The sequence below is a fragment of the Diuraphis noxia genome, unplaced genomic scaffold (assembly GCF_037042655.1).
Source record: "Diuraphis noxia isolate RWA-SAM2 unplaced genomic scaffold, SU_Dnox_SAM2 contig0002, whole genome shotgun sequence".
NCBI classification, from domain to species: domain Eukaryota; kingdom Metazoa; phylum Arthropoda; class Insecta; order Hemiptera; family Aphididae; genus Diuraphis; species Diuraphis noxia.
The window spans coordinates 47,875,053-47,900,642 of NW_028301712.1; the positions used below are offsets into that span (position 1 = coordinate 47,875,053).

General features: G+C 25.6%; 1 protein-coding gene across 1 annotated transcript; it reads left to right on the plus strand.

Moving 5' to 3' along the window:
• The first annotated feature begins 10,140 nt into the window (after window positions 1-10,140).
• LOC107171683 (protein Wnt-5a-like) lies at window positions 10,141-24,435 on the plus strand. The gene is made up of 7 exons (XM_089220968.1): window positions 10,141-10,456; window positions 20,509-20,641; window positions 20,712-20,832; window positions 20,943-21,103; window positions 21,190-21,297; window positions 22,422-22,693; window positions 22,769-24,435. Exons 1-7 carry the CDS (start codon window positions 10,389-10,391, stop codon window positions 22,956-22,958), a joined length of 1,053 nt encoding a protein of 350 aa, XP_089077094.1. The 5' UTR covers window positions 10,141-10,388; the 3' UTR covers window positions 22,959-24,435.
• Window positions 24,436-25,590: the final 1,155 nt, after the last annotated feature.

Here is a 25,590-nt window from a genome sequence, read left to right on the forward strand (position 1 = left end):
AATTCAATTTTCGTTTTATTTAAATGTTAGACATTCCCTGTAAACTATTGTGCCTATGCTAATCCGATAATATAAACTATAAACAGTATGCCCAGTATGGGCGTACTTAAAATGAAAACATCGAAATTCCAGAAAAAATATTCTACTTATTGATAGGTATATTAAATAAAAAATGTATGCTGCCATTCAAAAAAGTGACTTAAGACTAATATACTTGTGTAATTCGTGTGTGTCATCATGTCACGTCGATCAAATCGTATTTATTTATTTTACATCACTTTTTGGTATCATGTAACAATTAATTTGTAATCAAGTATTATACGTCTAAATCAAGAATTTACAATACGGCTCATCTTTTAAACCATATTGGTTTCTAGTGATAATTTATTATAGTTACACATAATCGCTTGACAAGACACATTATATCTTTAAAAGATTAAATCGATTAAAAAGCTTTAAAAAAAATAATTACAATAAAAAAAAAGCGGGTAAGTGGGTATCGCTCTGCTATACATTAGGGGGTGTGGTGGACCTCTGACTAGGGTAGTTTAAATTTGAATGCAATGATATGATAGGTATCATTGTATACGAAAAAAGATTCTGAACGGAGATGGTTTATCTGTCTAGGGTATATTATAGATTATTAAAAATTTTCAAATCTTAGATTTAAAAAGACAATTTTTTATGAATTTCTAGCTTAAAATAATTTGCGAATTTTCGTGATTTTTACGTATGTTGTCAAAATTAAAATTAAATGCTTGTAAAAAAAATTTTGACTATATATTTCTTTTATTTTGCAACTGCTATTGTAAAAATATTATAGGAGCTTTGTATTAAATTTTCAAATCTTAGAATTAAAAAGAAAAACTTTTATGAATTTCTAGCTTAAAATAATTTGCGAATTTTCCCGATTTTTACGTATGTTGTCAAAATTTAAATTTAAATGCTTATAAAAAAAATGTGTGACTATATATTATTTTTATTTTTCAAATGCTATTGTAAAAATATTTTAGGAGCCTTGTATTAAATTTTCAAATCTTAGGTATATAAGAAAATTTTTTTATGAATTTCTAGGATAAAATAATTTACGAATTTTTGTGATTTTTACGTATGTTGTCAAAATTAAAATTTGAATACATGTAAAAAAAAATTGTGGCTATATATTTCTTTTATTTTTCAACTGCTATTGCAAAACTATATTATGAGCCTTGTATTAAATTCTCAAATCTTAGAATTAAAAAGAAAAACTTTTATGAATTTCGATCTAAGATAATTTGAAAATTGCCGTAATTTTTACGTATTAAGTCAATATTTGAACTTAAAATACTAATAAAAATAAATTGTGCCTATGTATTCTTATAATTTTTTAATCACTATAATAATAACTTATGAGGAACTTTGTATTAAATTTTCAAGTATTTTGATAGGGCCAAAAAAATTTATCGACACTTCAAAAGAAAATTTTCAGAAAAATTGAAAATTACAGTTGTCTATAAACATCTCGAAAAAAGTCAAAATATTTTGAAAATTGAATCATGTAAATAAAACGTTAATCTAAATAACTGATAAAATTTTCAAGTATCTACGACTTATACTTTTTGAATAATAACTAATATTTGAAATCGTTTCAGGATAAATCGTAATCGTTACGCTATTTCGTAAAAATTTAAAATTCAAACGCACTTAAAATTTTTCCTATAATAATGCTTCGAGTTTTCTCTATAGCTACTTGAAGGAAAACTTATGGAAAACTTAGTGTTGTATTTTTAATCCTTAGTTATAAACGCAAAAAATTTTATGATTTTTCAAGCTTATAAAAAGAATTGTGACTTACGATTTTAAATTTTTTTTAGCTACAATAAGAACAACTCATAAGGAACCTTGTATTCAATTTTCGTTTTTTTGGTCGTCCAACATTTTTTTACCGGCACTTCAAAAAAAAATTCTCAAAAAAATTGAAAATTTCAGTGGCCTATAAATAACTCAAAAAAAGTCAAAAATTTGTGAAACTTAAACTGTATATAGATAACACTAACATAAACATTTGGTGAAAATTCAAGTTCAAGTATTTACAGTGAGTAGTTTTTGAATTACAACCATATAAAAAAATCGACTTGGTCGAAAACTGGTTTTGCGTAAAAATTCCCGTTTTTCTGTAATTTTGTTTTTGTTTTTCTCGATGTTTTTGAAAACTGTTGGAAAATGTTTACTTTCGACCTCTATAACGCACCTAGGATATTCACTTTTATATCGGAAACCACCCCCAAAGTTTGAAATTGAAGCATTATTTCGACTAGTTATGCTGTACACAGACACACAAAAAAAAACACACATCATTGTAAAATCAATACATTCATCACTTCGTTCTGAATCTAATAGTAAAGATGATTACAATTATATTTCTAAACTATTTATATTTTATATTTTATTAGTAATAAGCCTCGGAAACGAAAGCCATTGGCTGACATTTTGTAACTTTATTTTTTTACAATAATAATTTTACATATTTTATATTTTTTTATTATTATTTACAATACTAATTCTATTTTAATTTCTTTAATGAAGTTTAACCTAATGTTTGACTAATTATAACGCATGGACGATGGACTGATAGTGAAACTCTGGAGTGTTGTATTTGGTTCTATAATAGCAGCTTCTGTTTGTCTGCATTCGACGAGGATAATATGTTTAATTGTTTTTCAAAACTATTATTTTGTTATGTCTTAAGAAACTTCCGTCTATACTATTAAATACTCGTCTATCGATTTACAAAATAATATTACTCAATCGTTATTTAATAATTATTTATTTTATAATGGGTGCTTACTTACTTAAAATGTCACAATAAAACGGATGTATTATTATATAATGTTAGGTTAGGTCATATAATGTATTATTACAAACTCTCTCTCTTTTAGCGCAAGATTTGTTAAAAAAAAAAATTACCAATGTTTAATTTATTTTATCGTATTAATATGCTTGTATCATCCATATTTTATATATAATATTAGTAATTTTGTGTCAAATAAATATCATCACTATAGTAGGCACGTATATCGTATCTTATAAAAAGAATGGGTACCTACGCAAAATTACGATAAGTATTATGATAATCATAAGCGTGCCCACTGCCCAAACATCACCGACAGGGTAGTCATATTATATAACATATTAACACACACTTATTGGCCACCAGGTTGTAGAAATTTATTTATCTTATTTATTTCGAACGTATATGCATACTAAGATTATTGTTTAGATATTATGATGATTTTGAATATTGAGACGGGAAAGTTCGCAGAGTAGTCAAGTGCCTACCCTGACTCGGGCACGGATCCAAGGGGGGGGGGCAAGTGTCGATGCCCCCCGTAGACTGGCGAATTCTAGGATGTCTGTTTTCGGTGGGCTGATAAATTATATTGCCATGTCGATTAGCTAAAATGTTATCCAAGATGCCCCCCTCCTGTAAATCTATTCTGGATCTACGTCTAGAACTGATTTCCACCTGCGCTGCACGCTTATATTATGATGATAATGTTATGTTGGTGTACTCAATACTCATCACTTACGCTTGCTAAACGACATTATAATATTACATCGTATATATTAGGTTAGACGCGTATTTTGTTTTAGTGTCCCCAGTTAGGTCCAATCCACATCGTAAGCGAAATCGAGCTAATGCTGCAGGTCCGATAGTAATGTAATAATAGGTACATAATTTACAAAAATTGGTAAATACAGCGAAAACCACACTTTTCGCGTATAACATGCGTCTTATAACAATAACATCAATATGAAAATATATAATTTATAATATAAATAAATAAATATTAAAATATCGAATTATATAGTATTATATATTCAAGAAGTTTTTATTTTATTTTTAGCCCATTTCAAGTTTATTATATATTTTTGAAATTTGGTGTGTTTTATCTTATAGGCTTTGGGAAGGCAATCAAGGCCAAATGGCTCAAATTCATTAAAATTTCAGGGAGGTTAACATTTATAGCATAAATGTGCGAAATATACGCTTTATAATATGTTTTTGGACAACACACGATAATAAAAAATAATACTAAGTAGGTATAGCCAGAGCACTTCACTTGGGCAATCCTTAGAACAAGAGAGACATGAAAAATATTAAAATTCACAACCTAAAATTGTAAATACATTTAATTTATAATCGTTCATTTATTATTAAAATACATAAAATATGAGATATATTTTCACTGAATTTTTACTATAATAGATGCTTATCCTGAGTGGCGTGCGCAGGAATTTGGTATGGGGGGGATGTCATAAATAAAAATGTATTATGTTTATGTTGATGAACTAGAGATCCAAAATCCACTCGTTAGAAGACTAAAAAAAAGCCCATGGGGGGATATATCCCCCATCATCCCCCCCTGCGCACGCCACTGCTTATCTTTAATTCTATACTCGTAAATCTTAAATACATAATCATTCATAGATAACAAAAACATGTATAAGATTATTGTGTGTGAGCAAACAGTCTCAATTTGTCACTCTACGATCGCAAAAATATTGTGGCTTACTCTGCAATCTATGATGATTTTGATTTATGATTTTATTGTCTATGATTGATTATATCAAGTATCTCGTTAAGTTGTAATTATATTACCTTTGAATATATAAATTTCTAAATACATTAGAATTTAGAATTGTTGTCTGTATATTAGATCACAATGATAAATTGATTAGTTAAATTTGGAACAAAATATTAAACGAAACATGGGTACAATTAAAAATATTTTTTCCTCTAAGAGCGTTATAAATAAGTAAATGACCTATTGACCTACAATCATATGCTTGAATTCGAAAAAATATTACGAACGTTAAAATGTAATACGCAAGTTGCTTACAAAAGTAAATTTTAATATAAAGGGTAATTCATCAAGCATGCTCACCGCTTTATTCTTCAATAATGCAGTTGTTCATTATAATTCTGGATTTTTTTCGAATTTTTAAATATATACTTTAAGTCATTAAAAACCATATTTTCAAACTCTTGAGATTGTTTTGTACTACTTTATGAGTGTCCTGTATAGATATTGGATAAACAAACTTCCGTTTTTCAAATAAGATCCCCTTTTCTACTCTAAAGTGGATAATTTATATCGTATCAAAATCAAAATTCAAACAAGTAGTTTTGAGTTGTTTAAAAATATAAAATAAATTATTGATGTATTACTATCACATTATTATGAAAAATAACGATGTAATTTAAAATTACGCCAAAAAAACTAAAATCGTTATTCTTATCGTATAAATATAATCTTGTTCTAAATTTCATAATTTTTTAATTACAAAATAATTTGCATATTGTCGTGATTTAACATTTAAATAAATGTTGTCAACATTAATACTTTAAATGCTTATGAAAAAAAAGTGCCTATGTATCTTTTATTTAGGTAGTTATATAATTTGTTATTAAAGTAACTTATGAGGGACCTTGTATTATATTTTAAAATTTTTTGATTTAGCAAAAAAATTTTATCGATAACATATAATCATTGATAAAAATTCAAATAGAAAATGCTATTAACATTCGATTAAAATGTCAAGTATTTTCAATTATTCACCTGTAAAAAGTAATGTTAGTAGGTAATGTTACATATAAACCATCTGAACCTCGATCAATCACTTACTTGCATAATTTTTAAAACTATATAAATTGATAAATATTATTGATTATGAAAACCTAAATTCTATAATAAAACCATTTAATTGATTTTAAATTTCATATATTATTATTTTAGATTCTGAGCGGAGCGAGGAATATATTGATTTTACCATGATGTTTTTTTTTTTTTTGTGTCTGTCATCACGTTTTAGGGCAGTAGAAGTACTTTGATTTTTGACTTCAGTACCTCGTTCGATCAGAAAGTGAATCTAGTTGGCACTTTGGGGGGTCAAAAGTGAAAAATTCTTAATACTTTTCTAAATAATCGAGAAAAACAAACTAAAAATTAAGGGAAAAACGGAAAATTTAACGCACACTCATTTTTCAACAAAATCGATTTTGGTTTTTAATGGAACTTTAAAAAATATTACCATAGATACATGAAATTTTCACCGAATGTTTATTTAAGTATATTCTATCCACCATGCAATTCTCAAAAAATTTCGACTTAAGTTGAACTATTCATAGGCATTTTAAATTTTCGATCATTTTTAGTTTTTTTTAAAATTAATATCGATAAAAATTTATTTGTAAGCTTGAAAAGCTTGAAAATTTAATATAAGGCTCTTAACATATTTTTACAACAGCAGTTGAAAAATAAAATAAATTCATAGTCACAATTTTTTTTTATAAGCATACAAACTTTGAATTTTAACAAAATACGTAAAAATCACGAAAATTCACAAATTATTTTTAGCTAGAAATTCATAAAAAATTTTATTTTTAAATCTAAGATTCGAAAATTTAATACATGGCTCCTATCATATTTTTACAATAGCAATTGAAAAATAAAAGAAATGCGTAATCACAATTTTTTTTTACAAGCATTCAAAGTTTGAATTTTGACAACATATTATGTAAAAATCACGAAAATGACGAAAATTTGCAAATTATTTCAAACTAGAAATTCATAAAAAATTTTCTTTTTAAATCTAAGATTTGAAAATTTTTAATAATTTATAATATATCCTACACAGATAAACCGTCTTTGCTCAGAATCGTTTTTCGTATACAATGATATTATATCATTGGATTAAAATTTAATTCCATCCATTACAGTAACCCACTTGTAACCTATACTGTAAAGCAGAGCGACATCCACGACTTACCCGCCTTTTTAATATTTTAAATTATAAATTAATTTTAATATTTAATTTAAATTATGTTTTACTTATATATGATGAATGATTTCTTATATGGTCACTTTAATATGTACAATAATAATATATACGATTTTCTGTCAAAACCTTAATATCAAGGTTATCTTAATTTATAAATAAAAAATATATACGTATGTGGACAACAAATATTGGATGGATGAATTATAGTATTGATATTTGAAATTGTTCAACAATAATCAGTTAATATTGCCTTTAATTTTAATTTTGTAGAATCGTCAAAAAAGCAGCAAAAAAGGAGGTTGCCATCTTAATATTAAATCATTTTTTTGAAGATGAAGATGATTTTAAATAAATATTATAGACTATTAAGAGGCATAAGTATGCTATTTATACATGTACCTGGTTTTATTAGTGTCATACATTGTAGTATATATTATCTTACCTAATTAAATTAAATTGTACATGCTATTTATACAATTTAATAGTCTATAATATTTATTTAAAATTTTATGAAGATCCTGTGCAATTATAACATCTATCAATAACACATTTCACTGCAATAATACGAGATACGGTTTTTGTGAATTTGACACATATACGTTTAATTTCATTAAAAAAAAGAACTGGTTGTTATTTAAGTTTTTCAACGTCTAAAAATCCAGGATTGTAATATTATTAAAAAATAAATGTTTTGTATCAAATTGTTGTGTTATTATTTTAAAATATTTTTTCAGTATATCGATTAAATAACTACTATTGTATTGCTGTTTCCAATTCGAAATGGAAGAATCAACTGAAAACCCATATATAGGCAGTGCAATTCAGTATTATAAATATTATTAGTTACAATATATTAGTAAATATCTTAAATTTGTTCACATTTTTGAAAAATAACACTTTCTAGGGTTCTATATTTTTGGAGATAAAATTTTCAAAATATTTTGATTAGTTTTGAGCTGTTTACTGACATTTTAATTTTTCAACTTTTTTAGTTTTTTTTTCTATTAATGTAAATAAAATTTTATTGGTTGGGCCAAAAAGCTTCAAAATTTAATATAAGGCTTCCAAAATATTGTTTCAATAGCAGTTGAAAAATATTAAAAATACATAGGCATGATTTTTTTTTTATAAGCATTAAAAGTTCAAATTTTTAGTAAATACGTAAAAATTACGGCAATGTTCAAATTATCTTAGATAGAAATTCATAAAAATGTTCGTTTCAAATCTTAGATTTGATACAAGATTTCTTACAAGTTTGTCAACCTTTATCATAAAATAAATATCCACCAGAAAGTCAAATTAAATTTTTATGAACGTTTGAAATTAAAATTTTTTACAACATTGGATTTTCACTAGATTTCTCATTTAGCGATTTTCTTATTTTGGTGTAACTCTAAAACAAATGACCGCAGATACCTGAAATGTTCACTGAATGTTTATATAGAAATTTCCTATATTTTATAAGATTTTCAAATTGTTTTGATTAGTTTTGAGCTGTTTACTGACATTTTAATTTTTCAACTTGTTTAGTTTTTTTTTCTATTAATTTCAAAGCTTCAAAATTTAACATAAGGCTTCCAACATATTATTTTAATAGCAGGTGAAAAATATTAAAAATACATAGGCACGATTTTTTTTTATAAGCATTTAAAGTTAAGATTATATTTTAATAAGTATTTATATCTTTAATAATAATATATCCCAGACGGATAAACTGTCTCTGCTCAGAATCATTTTTCGTATACAATGATATAATATCATTGGATACAAATTTAATTCCATCCATTACAGTAACCTACCTGTAACCTACTATACAGCACAGTGATATCCACTTTCCCGCTTTTTTTGTTAGTTATTTTCCTCGAAAAATAATTTCTATATTATTTCATTAATATGTACAATGTACATGTAGGTGTATAAAGGGTACATTTTTTAAGTATTGGTCAGGGGTGACAAACTCAATGCACGCGTGCCAAAAGTATCACGTTTGTTAAATTTCAATGGCACGCAAAAAATTAAAATTGAGAAAAACATGCTATTCTTAAAATGTTGTTTGGAACAAAGAAATAAATCATAAACATTTTAAAAGTTATACTACCTTTCTATCCCTATGTGTAAAATTGATTATGTCGCTATATTATCACTATATTTATTACGTTCTATTTAGTGTTTAAAACATTGGGCGCGTGAAAAATTGTCAAACCCTTGCAGATGGCTTAATTGCAAAAATTTGACACCAGAACAAAAAAAGGTTCGCCACCTCTGGTATAATAGGTTAACGTATAAGATATAAATCATTTTGCGTAGTACCGATAAAGACATTAAATAGTTAAAATAGAATTAGATATTGGTTATTATTTATTTTACTAAATTTTAAATTGTGTAGTTCCCAAAATAAAATAACAAAAAACTAGCTTAGTATGACACATTATTCGCATTTATTTGACTGCCATATAATAGTGGCGCAACGACTAGGAGTACTAGGAGTGTCGACAACTATATACTCCCTCCCAAATATTAACTAATTGAAAGCAAATATTTTCCGTATTTAATTACAAATTTCATATAAAATAATATAAAAATCATAATTTTTTGATCTATTAAAAAAAATTGACGAAATTTGGTCAATTACATCAATAATAATAATAATAAAATAAAATTCAAGTACACAATTCGAAAATTATAATTTTAAAATTAGTGTGTTTAATTATTGTATATTGTATAATATATCTATCTACTATCAAGGATCGACAAGATTTTTCTTTTTGCCCATCTCTGGGGCGTGTAGTTTAGGTTAGGTAAGGTTAGTATAAGTAACATATTATAACATAATAGAGTATAAACTAATAAAACATGGAAAATAAACACTTAAATAGGTATTATATGTATTATTTTTATATTTAAAAATGTATATTTATTATAATACTTATCGTGAATTATATCAGAATCCTATTCTCAATAGTTTTTCCATCCCAAATATTTTTTACAAAGACAACCTTAAAAAACTAAAAAAAAAAATACTAAAATTAGGCATCTTAATAAAATTAATAGTAACATTGGGGCTCCTGTTTGTCTAGCTGCACCAATAAACTGGCTGCGTATAAATATAAGGTGCATGAAATTTAAATAATTAAAATTTTTTTGAAAATTATAAACTATAAAATAACGAAAATTAATTGTTTCGGACATAGCTCCGTGTCAAGTCGTTATCATCCGAGGAAAAGTTTCTAATGTATACGGTTACGAATATAATCAGAACATGGTACACATACATAACGTCGGAGGGCTGACTAAAGGGAATGGCCGCGAGTGATTCGGTTTCAGTTGCCAGGAGCATCCCCAAGTGGTCGGTTTAGATTGTCTGGCTTTGTACTTCGTTTTCGTTCTCGCTCTGTTTTAAACGGACCGCAAATAATACGATTACACATTTTTAAACCATGATTAATTTAAAATCTATAACTATGCGGTACCTACATGTTTGGTGGACATAAAAATCATTTATTGATATCAAATTAAATAAAAAAATTATTTATAGTTACTGTGAAAAACAACCGGATTCGGATATGCGGCTTACATTAAGACAGATCTTTATGATTGTGGTCCTCTTCAATGTGTCAAGAGCAAATTGGTGGTATGTTTAATTTTAAGATATTTATATTTAACATATAAAATATAAATATTATATATTATAAATTAGGTAATTAAGCAAGTATGCTGGTTTTGTTTTTACAAACATTTAAAAAATATACACATTTCATTTCAGTTTAAAATCACAGTTTAATTAAATGCAAATATGATAAAGAAATATGTTGTACGTCAATAAACTGACTTTGATAAAAAATAAAAATTTACTAAACTCAGAATTAGTTAATTTTTAGAAGAAATAAAAAAATGATTCTATTGTTGAATATTAATTAGAAGAAAAAAACTTAAATTTATATCTTATACAAATATATGATTTCAAATTTGTATAGATAAATAGAGAATATTTCTTTGTTATTATCGTAATTATTTACTGCGGATACAAATAAAAAATTTGATGATTTAAAGAAAGATAAATATAAATTAATTTTAGTAACAGAAATACAAATATATTAACTAGATTTAGTTAACTTAAACTCCTAATAAAGTTTAATTTTTGTGCTTTTATGCACAAAATATTGTTGCATATTAAAATAAATAAAAATTGTATATTAATGAAATTCTTTAGTAATGACTGATGACAAAGAAGAAAATTGATGATTGTTGATTGAAATAAATGCTATGAATTATTTAATAGGATAAATTACGTTAATACAGCTACCTAAATTTTTTACTGTCTTCCCGTGGTGTTTATAAAACAAAGCAAATAAAATCAAATAATTAGAACTATATTTTTAATACACATTTTAAACTTAAAATTATTCATATTTAATGCAACTAGAATACTAAGTTAATGTATGATAATAGGTACTATAGAGTATATAATTTATTTTACTGGTGCATTATTATTAAAATTTTCTCATTTTAATAGAAGGAATCAAATTTTAAAGAATTATATTAAATTAAAATCTAGATATTATATTTTATAAATGATAATTAATTTCATTTAAATATATTCATCTTTTAACACGGGCGCATTGAATACTTATATTACTAACAAAATCGGTAAAGCACGATTGAGTACCTCAGTGTATTTTATCGTTGTCACATTCACATTGCCGACATTTTTTTAATTAAATATTTTCACGTATTATTACACCAATTATTACTATAGGTAGGTACTAAACTTGAACGAGCCGCAAGCAGTGAGCCGAGTCCAGCTTTATCGAAAATGTTATTGATTCATAAAATAATAGATGTAAATTTTTGATCATTGACAATAGAAACAATAAAATTTGCTATTAAACTGATAAATGATAATAATAATAGTCATGTTTAAAACAAGTATTATAATAAAAAATATCTACATCTATATTTTACATACTAAAAATGTATGTTTAAAAAAATTAAGTGAAATGTCCATTTATATAGCTTAAAATTGAAAATAATAACATTGCGGAATTTTTTTTGCTTAATCGTGTAATTTTCTTTTGTATTTCTATACCCTTTGATATACGCCGACAAATTTGTTCAATCTCGTGCGTTACAGCCAACAAAATGTTTTTATCAGTTTGAATAGATGTTAAAATTAAATTTATTTTTGAATTTGAATTAAACGAATTTACAGAAATATTTAAATTGTATCAGATAATGAAAATTTTCAATTAAAATATTTATATATATAAATTGTATTCATTATCTAAGTACTTAAGTAATATTACAGTATAGCTGACATTTTTTTAGTTAAGTGGTTATGGGCATTATATTTTATTACTTTTATTTTGTCTGATAAAAATTAAAAAACATATTTTTTAAATAATAAAAGTTCTAAAACATGAACCCTATTTTTAAGACGTGTTAAATAAAACTAGTCTAATACTCAAAACCAGTAAACATTCTGTGGACATCTCCGAGCCATATGGTTTAGTACGGTTCATAAAATATACCAATGAATACATTTTTAATTTTCTGGATGAATAACCAAACCGATACACGAAAAGCCAAGTTGATGCGTTTTATTCTTGTTGGCCATTACGGGAAATGACCTTCTTTAATCCCTTTTATAAAAAATAAAAATAAATAAGCGATGGGGGTTATATGTTCTTTGTAGGTACCTATTATTTTTACTTCGTATAAGATAAGACTATTAGAGTGTTAAAATCAACTATGCATCCAATTATATTTTATACGCACACATTATATTTGTTGTCTAGTTTATTTATACTTTAGAGTTTAGCTGTAACACAAGCCCTGATATTTTTACTATTACTAAAACAAAAAAAATCATTGTTTTAAAAAATTAAAACAAATTCATCAAAATATTTAGTTAAAATTATTATATAATAATATTTTTATATACAAAAATAGTTGGTAATCTAAATATATATTCGTATTTACTTACTTATTAAGCTTATATATACTCGTATATTCTGTCTATGCTCAAACAATACATACAAATGTATAGCTAGCTACATATCAACTATAGTATAAATACCTATATATTTATTATATTAATAGTTGCACTAGCATAATTAATATTGCTTTTAAAAGTCAATTTACTAAAAAATTTCAATATTTCAACTACATGCACGCACTATGCTGAGTTTTAATAATTTACTCGTATATAATATTTCCTCTAAATTGATTGAAATACGTAGGTAATTATGAGACAAGTGTCGTACAATTATTCCCGTTTATTAAAACTAAATATTATCTTGGAATTAGAATTCAGTTTAAATTTAAAAATGTTTTGACGTTTTCAATTTAATAATTTAACGTTTTGAAAAAAAAAAAATAACTAGACTATTAACGATAAATTAAGTATGGTAGCGTGTACTGTGGGGCGAAGCACATATATTATTATCATAAAAACAAAATTATAGTAATAAACTCATCAAAAATAAGTGCCTACCTAATATAACTAATAATTATGATTTGACGCTTATGAAACTGCATATTAATAATTATCGAGCGGATTGACTGTATAGGAACTGGATTTGTTTCCATTTTATAATTGTTCAAGTATTTTGTTTATAATATGCAAGTATGATCATACCAAAAGATAGTTAACCTATTATTTAAATTTAATTATTATGATTATAAGTTCGGAACATTCGTAACAATGTCGTGTTAATCATATTATGCTTAATATTATATATTAGGCGCGTACATTATGACGAACCTGAGAAATCTCAAAATTTTGTAACTGTGCGTATTTATTATTTATTGATTTATGATATTTGAAAACAAAAAAAAAAGTTTTTAAATTATAAAATTACGCATGGCCGCCGAGATATACGACAACTCATGTTTATGACAATAATAAGTGACCTAAGTTGGATGAAGGAAAACCGCGATTGAAGTTAAATATCCACGTATATGTTATCTAATATGTATGTTGTAGGTATTTATCTACTGTTTGCGTGGAGAGACATGCAGTCGCGCAAGTTACCGCCGCCGCCGGATGTCACGCGGGGATTTTACGGATTTGCCGTTTATAAACGAAAGTTTCGGTCGCGCGCGCATTTCGGGCTAAAGAGGGGAGGCCAGTGGTAATAAAGTCGTTTTTATGTGTCGATCATAAAGTACAAAAGCCGTTTACGAGTGAGAGGGACGCATTTTTCTGGGGGTGCCGTTTTCTGTTTTCAATAAAGATACGAACGAACGGGAATGGTAATGTGGGGAGGGGGTCTCGTGGCAGTGTACGGACGCGCATAATATGCAGCTGCACGGTCTTGTATTCGTTTTTTTTCGCGTTCCGGGGTTCGATGTCGGCGGCGGCCGCTGAGGCGGTGGTGGGTTTCGGGAGGGGGGATATAAAATTTATAGGTTGCGAAAACTATAAAATGAGACGATTTCCAGAGTTTTGCCGGTGAAATTAAGTTTCCCCGTCGTCCCCTTTTTTCGTGTGCCTCCTCTCTTCGCCACGGCCGTTTAAATTTTATATCATCCAACGTGCTATATATATATATATACGCAAATGATAATAAAATAATAATAATAATAATAATAGTCATTATCGCACTAGCTGCCGCCGTCCACCGGGCGCATTCAAACAGCACACGCGCTTAATAATAATAATAATATAAAATATATTATTTAATATACGCGGGGATCATAATATCTATTGCACAAACACAATATAATGTTTACGATGTAAACGTGTTACACGCAGAAACCTATACATTTGAAAATAAATCCTTGATGAGGAGTGACGACTAATACTTTTGGGCAAATAGGAACGCGCAAAACCATTAATAATAATAGATCCACGTAAATTTTGTGAATATAATATTGTTCATTTATAAATATATAAGTTTTTGATATTTTAGTATAACATGTACATGATGAAAGATTAATGTTTTCTTCAATCATAATTTTACTGTATAAACGTATTTAATTTTTATTAGAAATTTAAAAGCTATAAAAAGATAAATATTTGTTGTTAAAGTGTAGGACTATTGTTTTATATATATATATATATAATATATATATATATTGGTAGGTACTTTTAAAACATGTCAACTATGTTCATAGGCAAACTTACACTAAATTTTATTACTTTAACGTTTCAACCACCGAGATCTGAATACAAAGAAAATTTTTTATTTACTCATAAGTCGATAGATATTTAAGGAAACTTTAAATCAAAATTACTTAGTTGTCTTTCCTTTGTTCAGTATCTTTTAATGAAAGTAGTAAAAAGCTGTTCTATTATAAACCTTTTATATAGACACAAAATAAGTACATACGTTGTACATCTTTGTCGAGTTAATCCAGAATACTTTATTACAAACTCTATAGATACCAAGCATTTAACGTGGTCTTGGCGTTTACTTAGGACGACTTTCTAGTTATATAAATACTGAATTAACTATATAAAACACTACAGCACGAAAAATACATAAGAATTAATAAATAATAGTTGATACTAAGTGCTAAATCGGGCATGGATCCAGAGGACTAAAGAGCATTAGCCTCCCCCCCCCCCCCCCCCCCTTAGACGCGTTGTGCATTATGTATTAAATATTAATTTTATGTACTAAAGTCAGGACTTTTGATAAATAAAAAGAAAAAAAACAAGAAGATACCGAAAATGTAATTCTCAATTATTACGAAGTATGAATAAATGTAATGGCAGAAACGTAACAAAAAATTATATCTTGTCATCATTCAGAGCAAAGAAATACAATTAATTTTCTTACATTATGATACATCAGACAATTTATTTTTTCTAGAACAAATAATATGTTAAAATATTTATTAATAACAGTACAGTTTAGTTTCTAAGCGATTTTTTTGAATTTTTTCGGAAACTTAAGTATTTCTCTGAGTTAAGAACAATGATGGGATCAGAATTTGTAAGCCATTGTACGTAAAACATTTCAATATACTGTAAAAGTCTTAAATTAAATTTAAAGCATAAGAGGTATGGATTGAATTGATGGTAAATTTTATTAAAATACTGGTTAGATATAAAAAAGTTACATGATATATTATGGTAATACCTACAGGAAATAAACAGTATTCTCTAGTCCATACAGACAATGTTTGATAAAAATTTAATTCGACTTTTAAATGTATCACATGATAAGTATCAAACGTTTTATATTAATAAAGGAATCGTAAAAAAAAACATTTCCGGTTTTCATATTTACTTATACATATACTATAAGTTTTGTATGGCTTTTATATTATTGACTTCTGTTTAATGTGTGTATATATGTTCTTTTACGATCACAAATACCGCCACACATGTTTATGATATAGAATCCAAGTAAACAGTGAATTCGTTTTCGTTCTTCAATATTTATTTTGTGTACAACTGATTTAGATCTTTACTGGTAAAATTAAAAAATCTTGTACAGTTCTAAAATGTTTAAAAATGGTTTAATTAAATAAGTTGTATATTATGATTAAAATTAATCCAATTTCCAAGTAAAATATTCTTTGATCAGAATTTATAAAAGGCTCAACATTTTTTTATAAAATATTCTATTTATATTTTATAATATTATTATTTTTTTTTATAATAAGAAGTTATAATTTATATGTTCCTACTGCAAACAAAAAAAAAGCTCAATAACTTATAGAATTCTGTGTACAAGTAAATATAAAATAATAAGTATTTAATATCTTTCTATCTTATATTTTAATATTTAATGTCATAAAAAAAGTTTGCGAACAATTATTAAATTGTATAATATTACGAATACGTCTGTATAATATAAGTATAACTATACAATATATGATTGCATACAATTAATAGGCAATTATAATGTATATTTACTTATATTATAATGTATTATGGGTATTTAACTAATCGTGTGGTACGGACAGCTTCGTAATTGTAATACTATTTGAAAAACTAGTTTTTAGTTCCATATTGGATTGTTGAATTCAGTTATTATATCTATAATCTATTTATTAGGTAGGTTTCTAAACAACTGTGCTTTTAAAATATTTCTTTTATAAATTACCATGTTAATGGTTATACTGCTTAATTTATTATTTATTATTTATTATCAGTTAGAATTATTTTATAAAACGATATGCAAATTAATTGAATAATTAAAAAGTTTGAATTCTTTTAAGTCAAAATTGGTTTAGAGCAATGCATATAAGTTAAAAATTTTTTTTTCTAACTATAATATAATTTATAAATAGTTATAATATGTAATTATGTATTAATGCATGAATATAAATATTATATATCAAGAACATAGGTATAACTATTTAATAAAATGTACATATATACAATTTTTTTAAGTTACCATACCATTAATATAATTTATCTGTAACAAACATAAATTTTAAGATAAATATTTTAGTATGTTTAAAACCGGTTTCATCAACAAATACTGTTTTGTATAACATTTATCAATTTTAGATAATATTATATCTTTGTATTTATTTTTAAAGGTTTTATTTAAACATTCGGTTCAGAAATGTTTGCCAATAAATTGTTAAATATACATGTATATTTTCTAATCCTGAAATACTTACCTACTATGTGTAGTTTTTAAATAAATTGGTAAAATAATAATGGAACTAATCATAAAAAATACAAGTTGCTCAGATATCCGGTTAATTGTCTGCACTATAATATGTAGGTATATAATATGCAATGTACACCAATGTTATTTGGGTGAAGTAAGGTGGAAGAAACTACAAAACCCATGTACCGCGAGCCTTAAATAGGTTTCAAAAACTCTCATGTTACCTTCCAGCTGTCATGTCATATTACCATCATCTCATTTTATTTTTTTTTAAGAGCATGTTGATGGAAATGAGAGCATTATGGATGAATTATGATTTGACCGTAAAAATTTAGACGAGTACAATGGCATAAAATAATACAAAAATACAAAATATTATTTTTATTCTCTTATATGATGTTTTACGAATACACTATGGCTTTGCAATAATATTACTTAGGATGATATATTATTGGAACTAAATACGAAAAACTACATTAAAAATTATCAATTATAGATAGATATCTACTTCTGTAAATTCCTATAATAAGATACAGTTCATTTAGTTAATGTACTTAGGAATGTACACATCGACTCTTGATTAAAATCATATTAATATTATCATTTAATAAATTAAGTTGTCATAATAATTATTATAGTATTAATAACAGTTTTTTTAAATTTAAGATAAAACAACACTAGTTTAAGGTCAGTCCCTAATCATTTATGTGCAGAATATAGTGATGTGTTATGATATTATGAATTTGTTAAGTTAAATTTGTAAGAAATTACTAATTAGTTTCATCCAAAAGTTTTAAAGATTGTTTTCCATTCGTTTAAAAATTATTTTTTACCAACGATTTTTTCGACTTCTCAGTAACATGAAAAACTTTTAGATTCTGAGTTCAGTGGTAATGTATATCTGAGTAGAAATAAAATATTTACAAAAAAAACAAATCACCATTGCATATTATATAACTTATACTTATCATTGATTTACTCAGAGTCTAAAATATTTACAGTATTTTTTTTATTTTGACCAATATTATTAAAAATAATAAAACTGAAAAATCGCATATTTTTTTTTTTATAACTTTTAAATATTTAGGTTAGTAGATACCTAATGGCTGATAATTCGTTTAATCTATTCGGATTATTATCATAACTAACTTGATTTATTAGGTACTCTAAGCTGATGTCCGTATTACATATTATTATATTGAACACACCAGTCATAAATTATACCTACTTTGTAGAGACAATGTGAAATTCACAGATTTTGGATTTTATTTCTCAGTTGAATGTCATCGGGGGGCCAAAATGGCCGGTGATTGACAGATAAAGGAAACCAAAAAGGCGGAGCCTTGTCTTCTGAATTCAAGGGGTTACTAGGCAACCGTAACACAACAATATGTGCCTGTTCTAGAATAACAATATGCAGGTCTAATAAGGACGTACATGCGTTATATATACGAATAATAACCCTTGTCGAAAGAACGATACTAGAGGTACTTGGAAATCTAGCGTAGGGGTGATTTCACTGATTTTAGGGCACTAATTAGTATAAGGTTTATTAGACGGCTTATGTCATTCAAACTTGAGTTTTTACAAGTGGCAAATTAATATGTTTATCCCTTTTTTAAATATATCCAACGAAATGAAAAGAACTACCTGCAGGGTACCTACATTATGCGTATATGAGAACGCAGAAAGTGTGTGTTCAACTTAAACATCATTATTTTGTAAATAAATAAATAAATATTAAATATTAATACACAATACATACTTTTGCAAACAACCAGTCTATACATTATGTTCAGAATCTATAATAATATTATATCTAATAGACATCATATTATAATTTATTTTTATACCTATTAATGTATGCATCATGAATAATTAACAAAATTAATTTACTTATAAAATAACCAACTTAGAATTTATATTTTTTAGAATTAAATTAAAGTTTTTATTCTTAAAATGCATAAATATGTGTATAATATAATATAATATAGTTGTTTTATGAGATACTAATTTATCATTAGCAATACTTTTACTAGCTAAGTACATTAATATTATTCTAAAATCTAAATTCATAAATTGTTTATAAATTATATATCTTATAATGTCGTTCTTAATTAATGGGGAATACGTATTATCATATAAAATAAAACTATAATATATGTCATAAAAAACACTAAATACTGCAGATATATAGTACACAATATATACCTATATTATAATAGATCATCTTATTAGTTGCCTTGGGCGTTAAACAAAAAAATAAAATGTAATAAAATTTCAATAGAAAAGTTGTCAGTTGTGTTTTATATATACACTTTGTGATTTTTTGCCGCCAGTTCAGTGGCCTGTTTCGGCTTGATAATTACTAGGTTATTTTAATAATTTGACGCAGGTAATAGATCACGCCCCTTGTGTTTAGGTTTTTTTTATTTTTAAGTCTTAAATTAAATAGCGGCGGCTAAATAAAAGTATTTATTGTTAGTAATTATAATACCCATAAGTTATTTCGAATGTTATTCGATACAATTAGAAAAAAAAATACCATTTAGTTATGATAATTTTTTTTTTATGTTTAAATATGCAAGGAAATGGTAGAATGGAATAACATTAAAGATTAAGTTGTAGCCGTTTCAATACAGATACAAATTACACAAGTTGTTTTATTAAATATCTTTTAATTGTAATTTGTAGTCTAAACCTGATTTATTCCAGACGTGTATATTACATTATAATATACATTTATACAGTCTAAAAATTTATATATAATAGTTATATAAATTGGTAAAATATGTTTAGACAAATTGAAAATTTTGTTATAATTTTTAGCAGAAAGAAGAATTGATTGCTTTTTATGTGTGGTTTAAAAAAAATATATATTCCGTTTATGAATATAATATTAGTAGGTAATAACTGATTAATATTATCTTAATGTGGTACTTATAATACATATGTATTTCAGTTTATTTTTATCGTATATTTAGGCATATCTAAAATAAATTATAGCTATATAACTGAAAATATAGCTTTTAGCCTTATTTAGATATAATATATCCGCATAATATTCATTGTGTGTTTTCAAAGATAATTTGAATTGTTCTAGGTACTTGGGACTACAAAATTACCCACCAAGAGAATTTAACCCATTGCTTAGTCACAAAGAAAATTGTTACCGATATTCATTTTTGAAAAGTAGACAACAACAACTTTGTGACCTCGGAGAAAAAATTATGAGTGTAAGTAAGTGTTGTGCTCTAGAAAATAGAATTTGAAATATAGTAATTTTATATTATATTTTGGCTGTAGGTTGTGAGTAGTGGGACAAAAATGGCTATTGAGGAATGCCAATATCAGTTTAGCTCTCAGAGGTGGAATTGTAGCACGTATTCAAATAACACGTCCGTGTTTGGAAACGTATTATCATATAGTAAGTTCAGCTGAATCTATAATTTACCTATGTTTAAACTTTAAATGCAATTATTTTGATAGACACATTTTTAGTATACAATGCTAATATTTAATATAATATATATTTAGAAAGTAGAGAAAAGGCATACGTGAATGCTATCACATCGGCTGGAGTAGCATATGCAATCACAAAAGCATGCTCAAGAGGTGAACTGAACGAATGTAGTTGTGACAACAAAATTCAAAGAAAACAAGTTAAAAAGAATTGGCAATGGGGAGGATGTTCGGAGGTTACTATATGTTATATATATATATGAGTCTTATATTAACAACACACTAATTAAAAATTAAACTTTTACGATGTAATTTTTTTCAGGATATACGTTTCGGTGAAAAGTTTAGTCGTGATTTTGTCGATTCTATAGAAGATATCGATAGTGTTCAAGGGCTAATGAACGTACACAATAACGAAGCTGGCCGAAGGGTATGAACCTATGATATGTTTTTGTCTTATAATTTGACATATTTTTTCTTTAGGATATATTTAAGTTTTTAATTTTTACAATGAAGTGTACACTTGTTATGTTATTGCGTTGTAAAAAATACTTATTTCAATATTATATAGTGCAGTATAATACCTATATATGTAATAAATAATAATATACAAATATCTAATATAGGTAGATAAATACATATATATGCATATACATATAGCTATATGTAACTAGATAAGATTATTATTATTAGTATTTGTTATTATTAATAGTAATATAGTTTAATATTGACTTTAACATAATATCATTTTACGTACATATGCGAATAATAATTAATAGGTAAGTACCTGAATATTTTCATAACATCAAGTTCGGGGATGTTGCTGCATTGTTGCGTGTGACTTCTCATTAGGTACATTTAATGCGACTTTTACTAAGTACGTGTCATTTGTTAGTTATATAAATATATGCCATCACATTTACTGATTGTGCAAATACACAGATTGTAAAAGAAAATAATGAACACTAGGTAGTTCTAGAAAGAAAAAATAACATAAATTATACGATATTAAGATATTATAACATAGTTTTAGAAGACTATTTTTACACTACAGCGATGCGAGATCATATTATGAATAATTTTAAATGAAAACGTTTTGGGTGCTAAATTATTTACTAGGATAATTTTATGATTAAATTATAAATTGATACATATTTTTTAAATTCAAATTAGAAATTCCGTTTTCAACATAAAATTATTAACTTATAACAATAAGGATAACATTAACAACTGTTGTTGTTATTTTTATAAATTTTTACGCACGTTTTATACTCATGTCACAAGCGAATATGTAGGTAATGAAATGTTTTAAATTTCAAAATTATATTATACACCAATATTAATTTTTTATGAATATATAAATTATGGGTTTGTTATTTGAAGTCTAAAAGTAATTAATAAATAATATGTAAGCTTAAATACGTCATAAACCCTGACATAAGCGAAAACAAATAAAACTGCATTATTATTATTTTATTTAAAAAAGAGCTATATTGTCTCTCAAAATTAATATATTATAATAATGAATTATTAAGAAATTATTTTATTATCTAGATTATTCGCTCTAGTATGCAAAAAGTATGCAAATGCCATGGTATGTCAGGTTCATGTAGTGTACGGATTTGTTGGATGAAACTTTCATCGTTTCGAGATATAGGCGATTCGTTGATGGTGCGATATGAAGGTGCTTCACATGTACGACTTGGTGAAAAGAAAAGAAAGAAAATTAAAAAACTGCGACCAATCAGAATGGATAGAAAAACGCCCAATAAAACGGAACTAGTATACTTAGATACATCGCCGGATTATTGTGAACATAATGAATCGTGAGTAGCTTATATTTCAAACGTATTTGCAACAGCAGTATACAAGTAAATTAATTAAATATTTTTTAAATACAGATTGAGCATAATTGGCACCTATGATCGTGTTTGTCAAGGATTAGATGGCTGCAGACATCTATGTTGTCACAGAGGATTTCAAATTAGATTAAGGGACGTAGAGGAGAAGTGTAAATGTAAATTCATTTGGTGTTGTAATGTTGCTTGCGAAATTTGTAGGTATAAAAAGGAAGAGTATATTTGCAATTAATCACATTTTGTAAAATAGAGTTTAAGAATAACTCAAAAACTATGATATTTATTATTTTGTTTTTCCATCAAATATATCATTCAAACGAATAACATATTCTAGTGTTCTCATCATCATAAATTACTTTGTATGATTTCGTTTACAAAGCATTGAGCTTAGGGTTTACTTGTTTTGATTTTGAAGGAGAAAAATAAAAAATTTCACTACCGACTTCTTAGTGTACAGGGTGATTCTTTTTAATGGGTACACTAATTATCTCGAAAAGTATTTACTTTTTTCAAAATATTTTTTTACATGGTTTCAAGTTGTTAAAAAACCAACGTTTTTATTAAAAAAATATTTTTTTAAATATTTTTTATCCTTATCATTTTTATGTTTTTTACTTTTTTGAATGACAACATATAGTTTTAATTTCATATTCCAAAGCAGAATATTTTTCTAAGTATTTTGATTCATAAAAATCGAATTTAGGGCTAGTAGTTTTTGAGTTATGAGTATTTAAAGTTTAGAATGGCAGAGTGGAGTGGTACGGGGTTACCCCGCAAAATGTTTGTCCACTACTTCGCTTGTCTATACTTTAAATACATATAACTCATAAACTACTCATCCTAAATTCGATTTTTATGAATCAAAATACTTAGAAAAATATTTTGCTTTGGAATATGAAATTAAAACTATATGTTGTCAAACAAAAAAGTCAAAAACTTAAAAAATTAAGAGGATAAAAAATATTTAAAAATATAATTTTCTAATAAAAACGATGGGTTTTTAACAACTTGAAACCATGTAAAAAAATATTTTGAAAAAAGTTAATACTTTTCGAGATAATTAGTGTACCCACTTAAAAGAATCATCCTGTATAGTATGTATCTCTATTGATATTTCCTTCAAATGCAATTACTATTATATTATAAGTAAAGTCAGTAGAAATTAGGTTTAATAGTTACCTACCTATTAAGAAAATGACTGATATTTATGATAGTGATGAGAATTATTCTAGGACTCATCGATTGACGGTTATAAATAACTTGATAACGTTTCAAAATGTAACATTTATTTGCAAAATAATTTAAATATTCTCAAATATATTCACTGTCCTATATGGTAATATGGCACAAGTATGGCATTGAGATATTTTGTATTATGATAGAATATTTATTTTAATAATTTATATTATAATATTGAGTGCACGTTTACTTCCCACTTCTGTCCTCCTATAGTTTTCTGTTATAATTTATTCAATATTGTATTCAATATTATATTTAGAGCTATATTAATTATTAATACGCACACGTGTATTTATTAGTTGTTTTCTAGAGTTTACTTTTCTTTTTCTTTTTTTATTATAGTATATCAGTTAAGTTTTTTTTTTATATAAGAAAAATAAATAATCTATTTAATTATTTTATAATTTTTAAATTAAATTAATATAATATTAATATTTTTGTCAAAATTAAAAAAATTAAAAAAGTACATTTTATTCATGAGTTAATTGTAATATAGAATTTTAATTTTCAATTATGTCATGACATTATGTGTAAGATATGTAGTAATAAATTAGTTTGAAACATTTGTTGTTTTTACTTTTTATAAATATTCTTTCTGCTGATCGACAAGCAGTATTATTATTATTAATTACGACGGGTAGAATATGTGATTTTGTGACTATATGGCATACAATTATTAAAGTAATAGAGGAGAGTGTGGTAAGTTGGCGAGACGGATAAGATGACAAATTGATTATATTTCTTAACAAATATTATAATATCAATCGATATTAGCGACCGATTACACTTTACACACATGATTTTATCAACTATTTATTTTTCGATACTGAAGTTATTCTGATAAGAATTAAATATTTTATTAATGTTTCTTCTCATTAGGTACCACGTTTTGATAAAATTGTTGGTACATTTACTGTGAGAGTTATTGAAGTAAGTACCAATGTACCATAATTACCAAATCGATTAGGTATATACTTTAGAAATGAGAAAGTACACATTACAAGCTATATTTTGAATGTATTCATGATAAATATGATTAACTGTATGTTTTGACATTATGTTGTTCATTTTGAATTTTGAATGAATATTGAAGGTTATTAACATTTCTGAATTTGTTTGATTATTGTTATTTAATTAAATAGTAATTTTTATTATGATATGAATTTTAAATTTTATCGTGCATACAACTTATATACAAACTTTTAATAAAATAAAATTAATTAATTAAATGCAGACTCCACATACAAAATTTTGTCTTTTTTAAGAAAATATGAATTGTACGACTTAATTTAAAATTATTATATTTAAAATACCAAAAAAATGTAATCAATAATGTAAAGTTTAAGACTAATGGCCGTTATCGCCGATGTCCTTTTGATCAATAAAAAAAAAAAAAAAAAAAAAAAAAATTAATTAATTCCTAAAACAAAATGTATTCGTTTACTTTGAATAATTATTATATGTTAAACAATATCATAGATTAATTAAACTTAGTACTCGTATATATTTTATATTTCATTGATTTATCTGTGGAATAATACCTATACATCATATATAGTCAACTTACCCTAGTTATATGAGTTCAGTTTTTATAAAATGTATAAATAACAAACCTGCACACATTG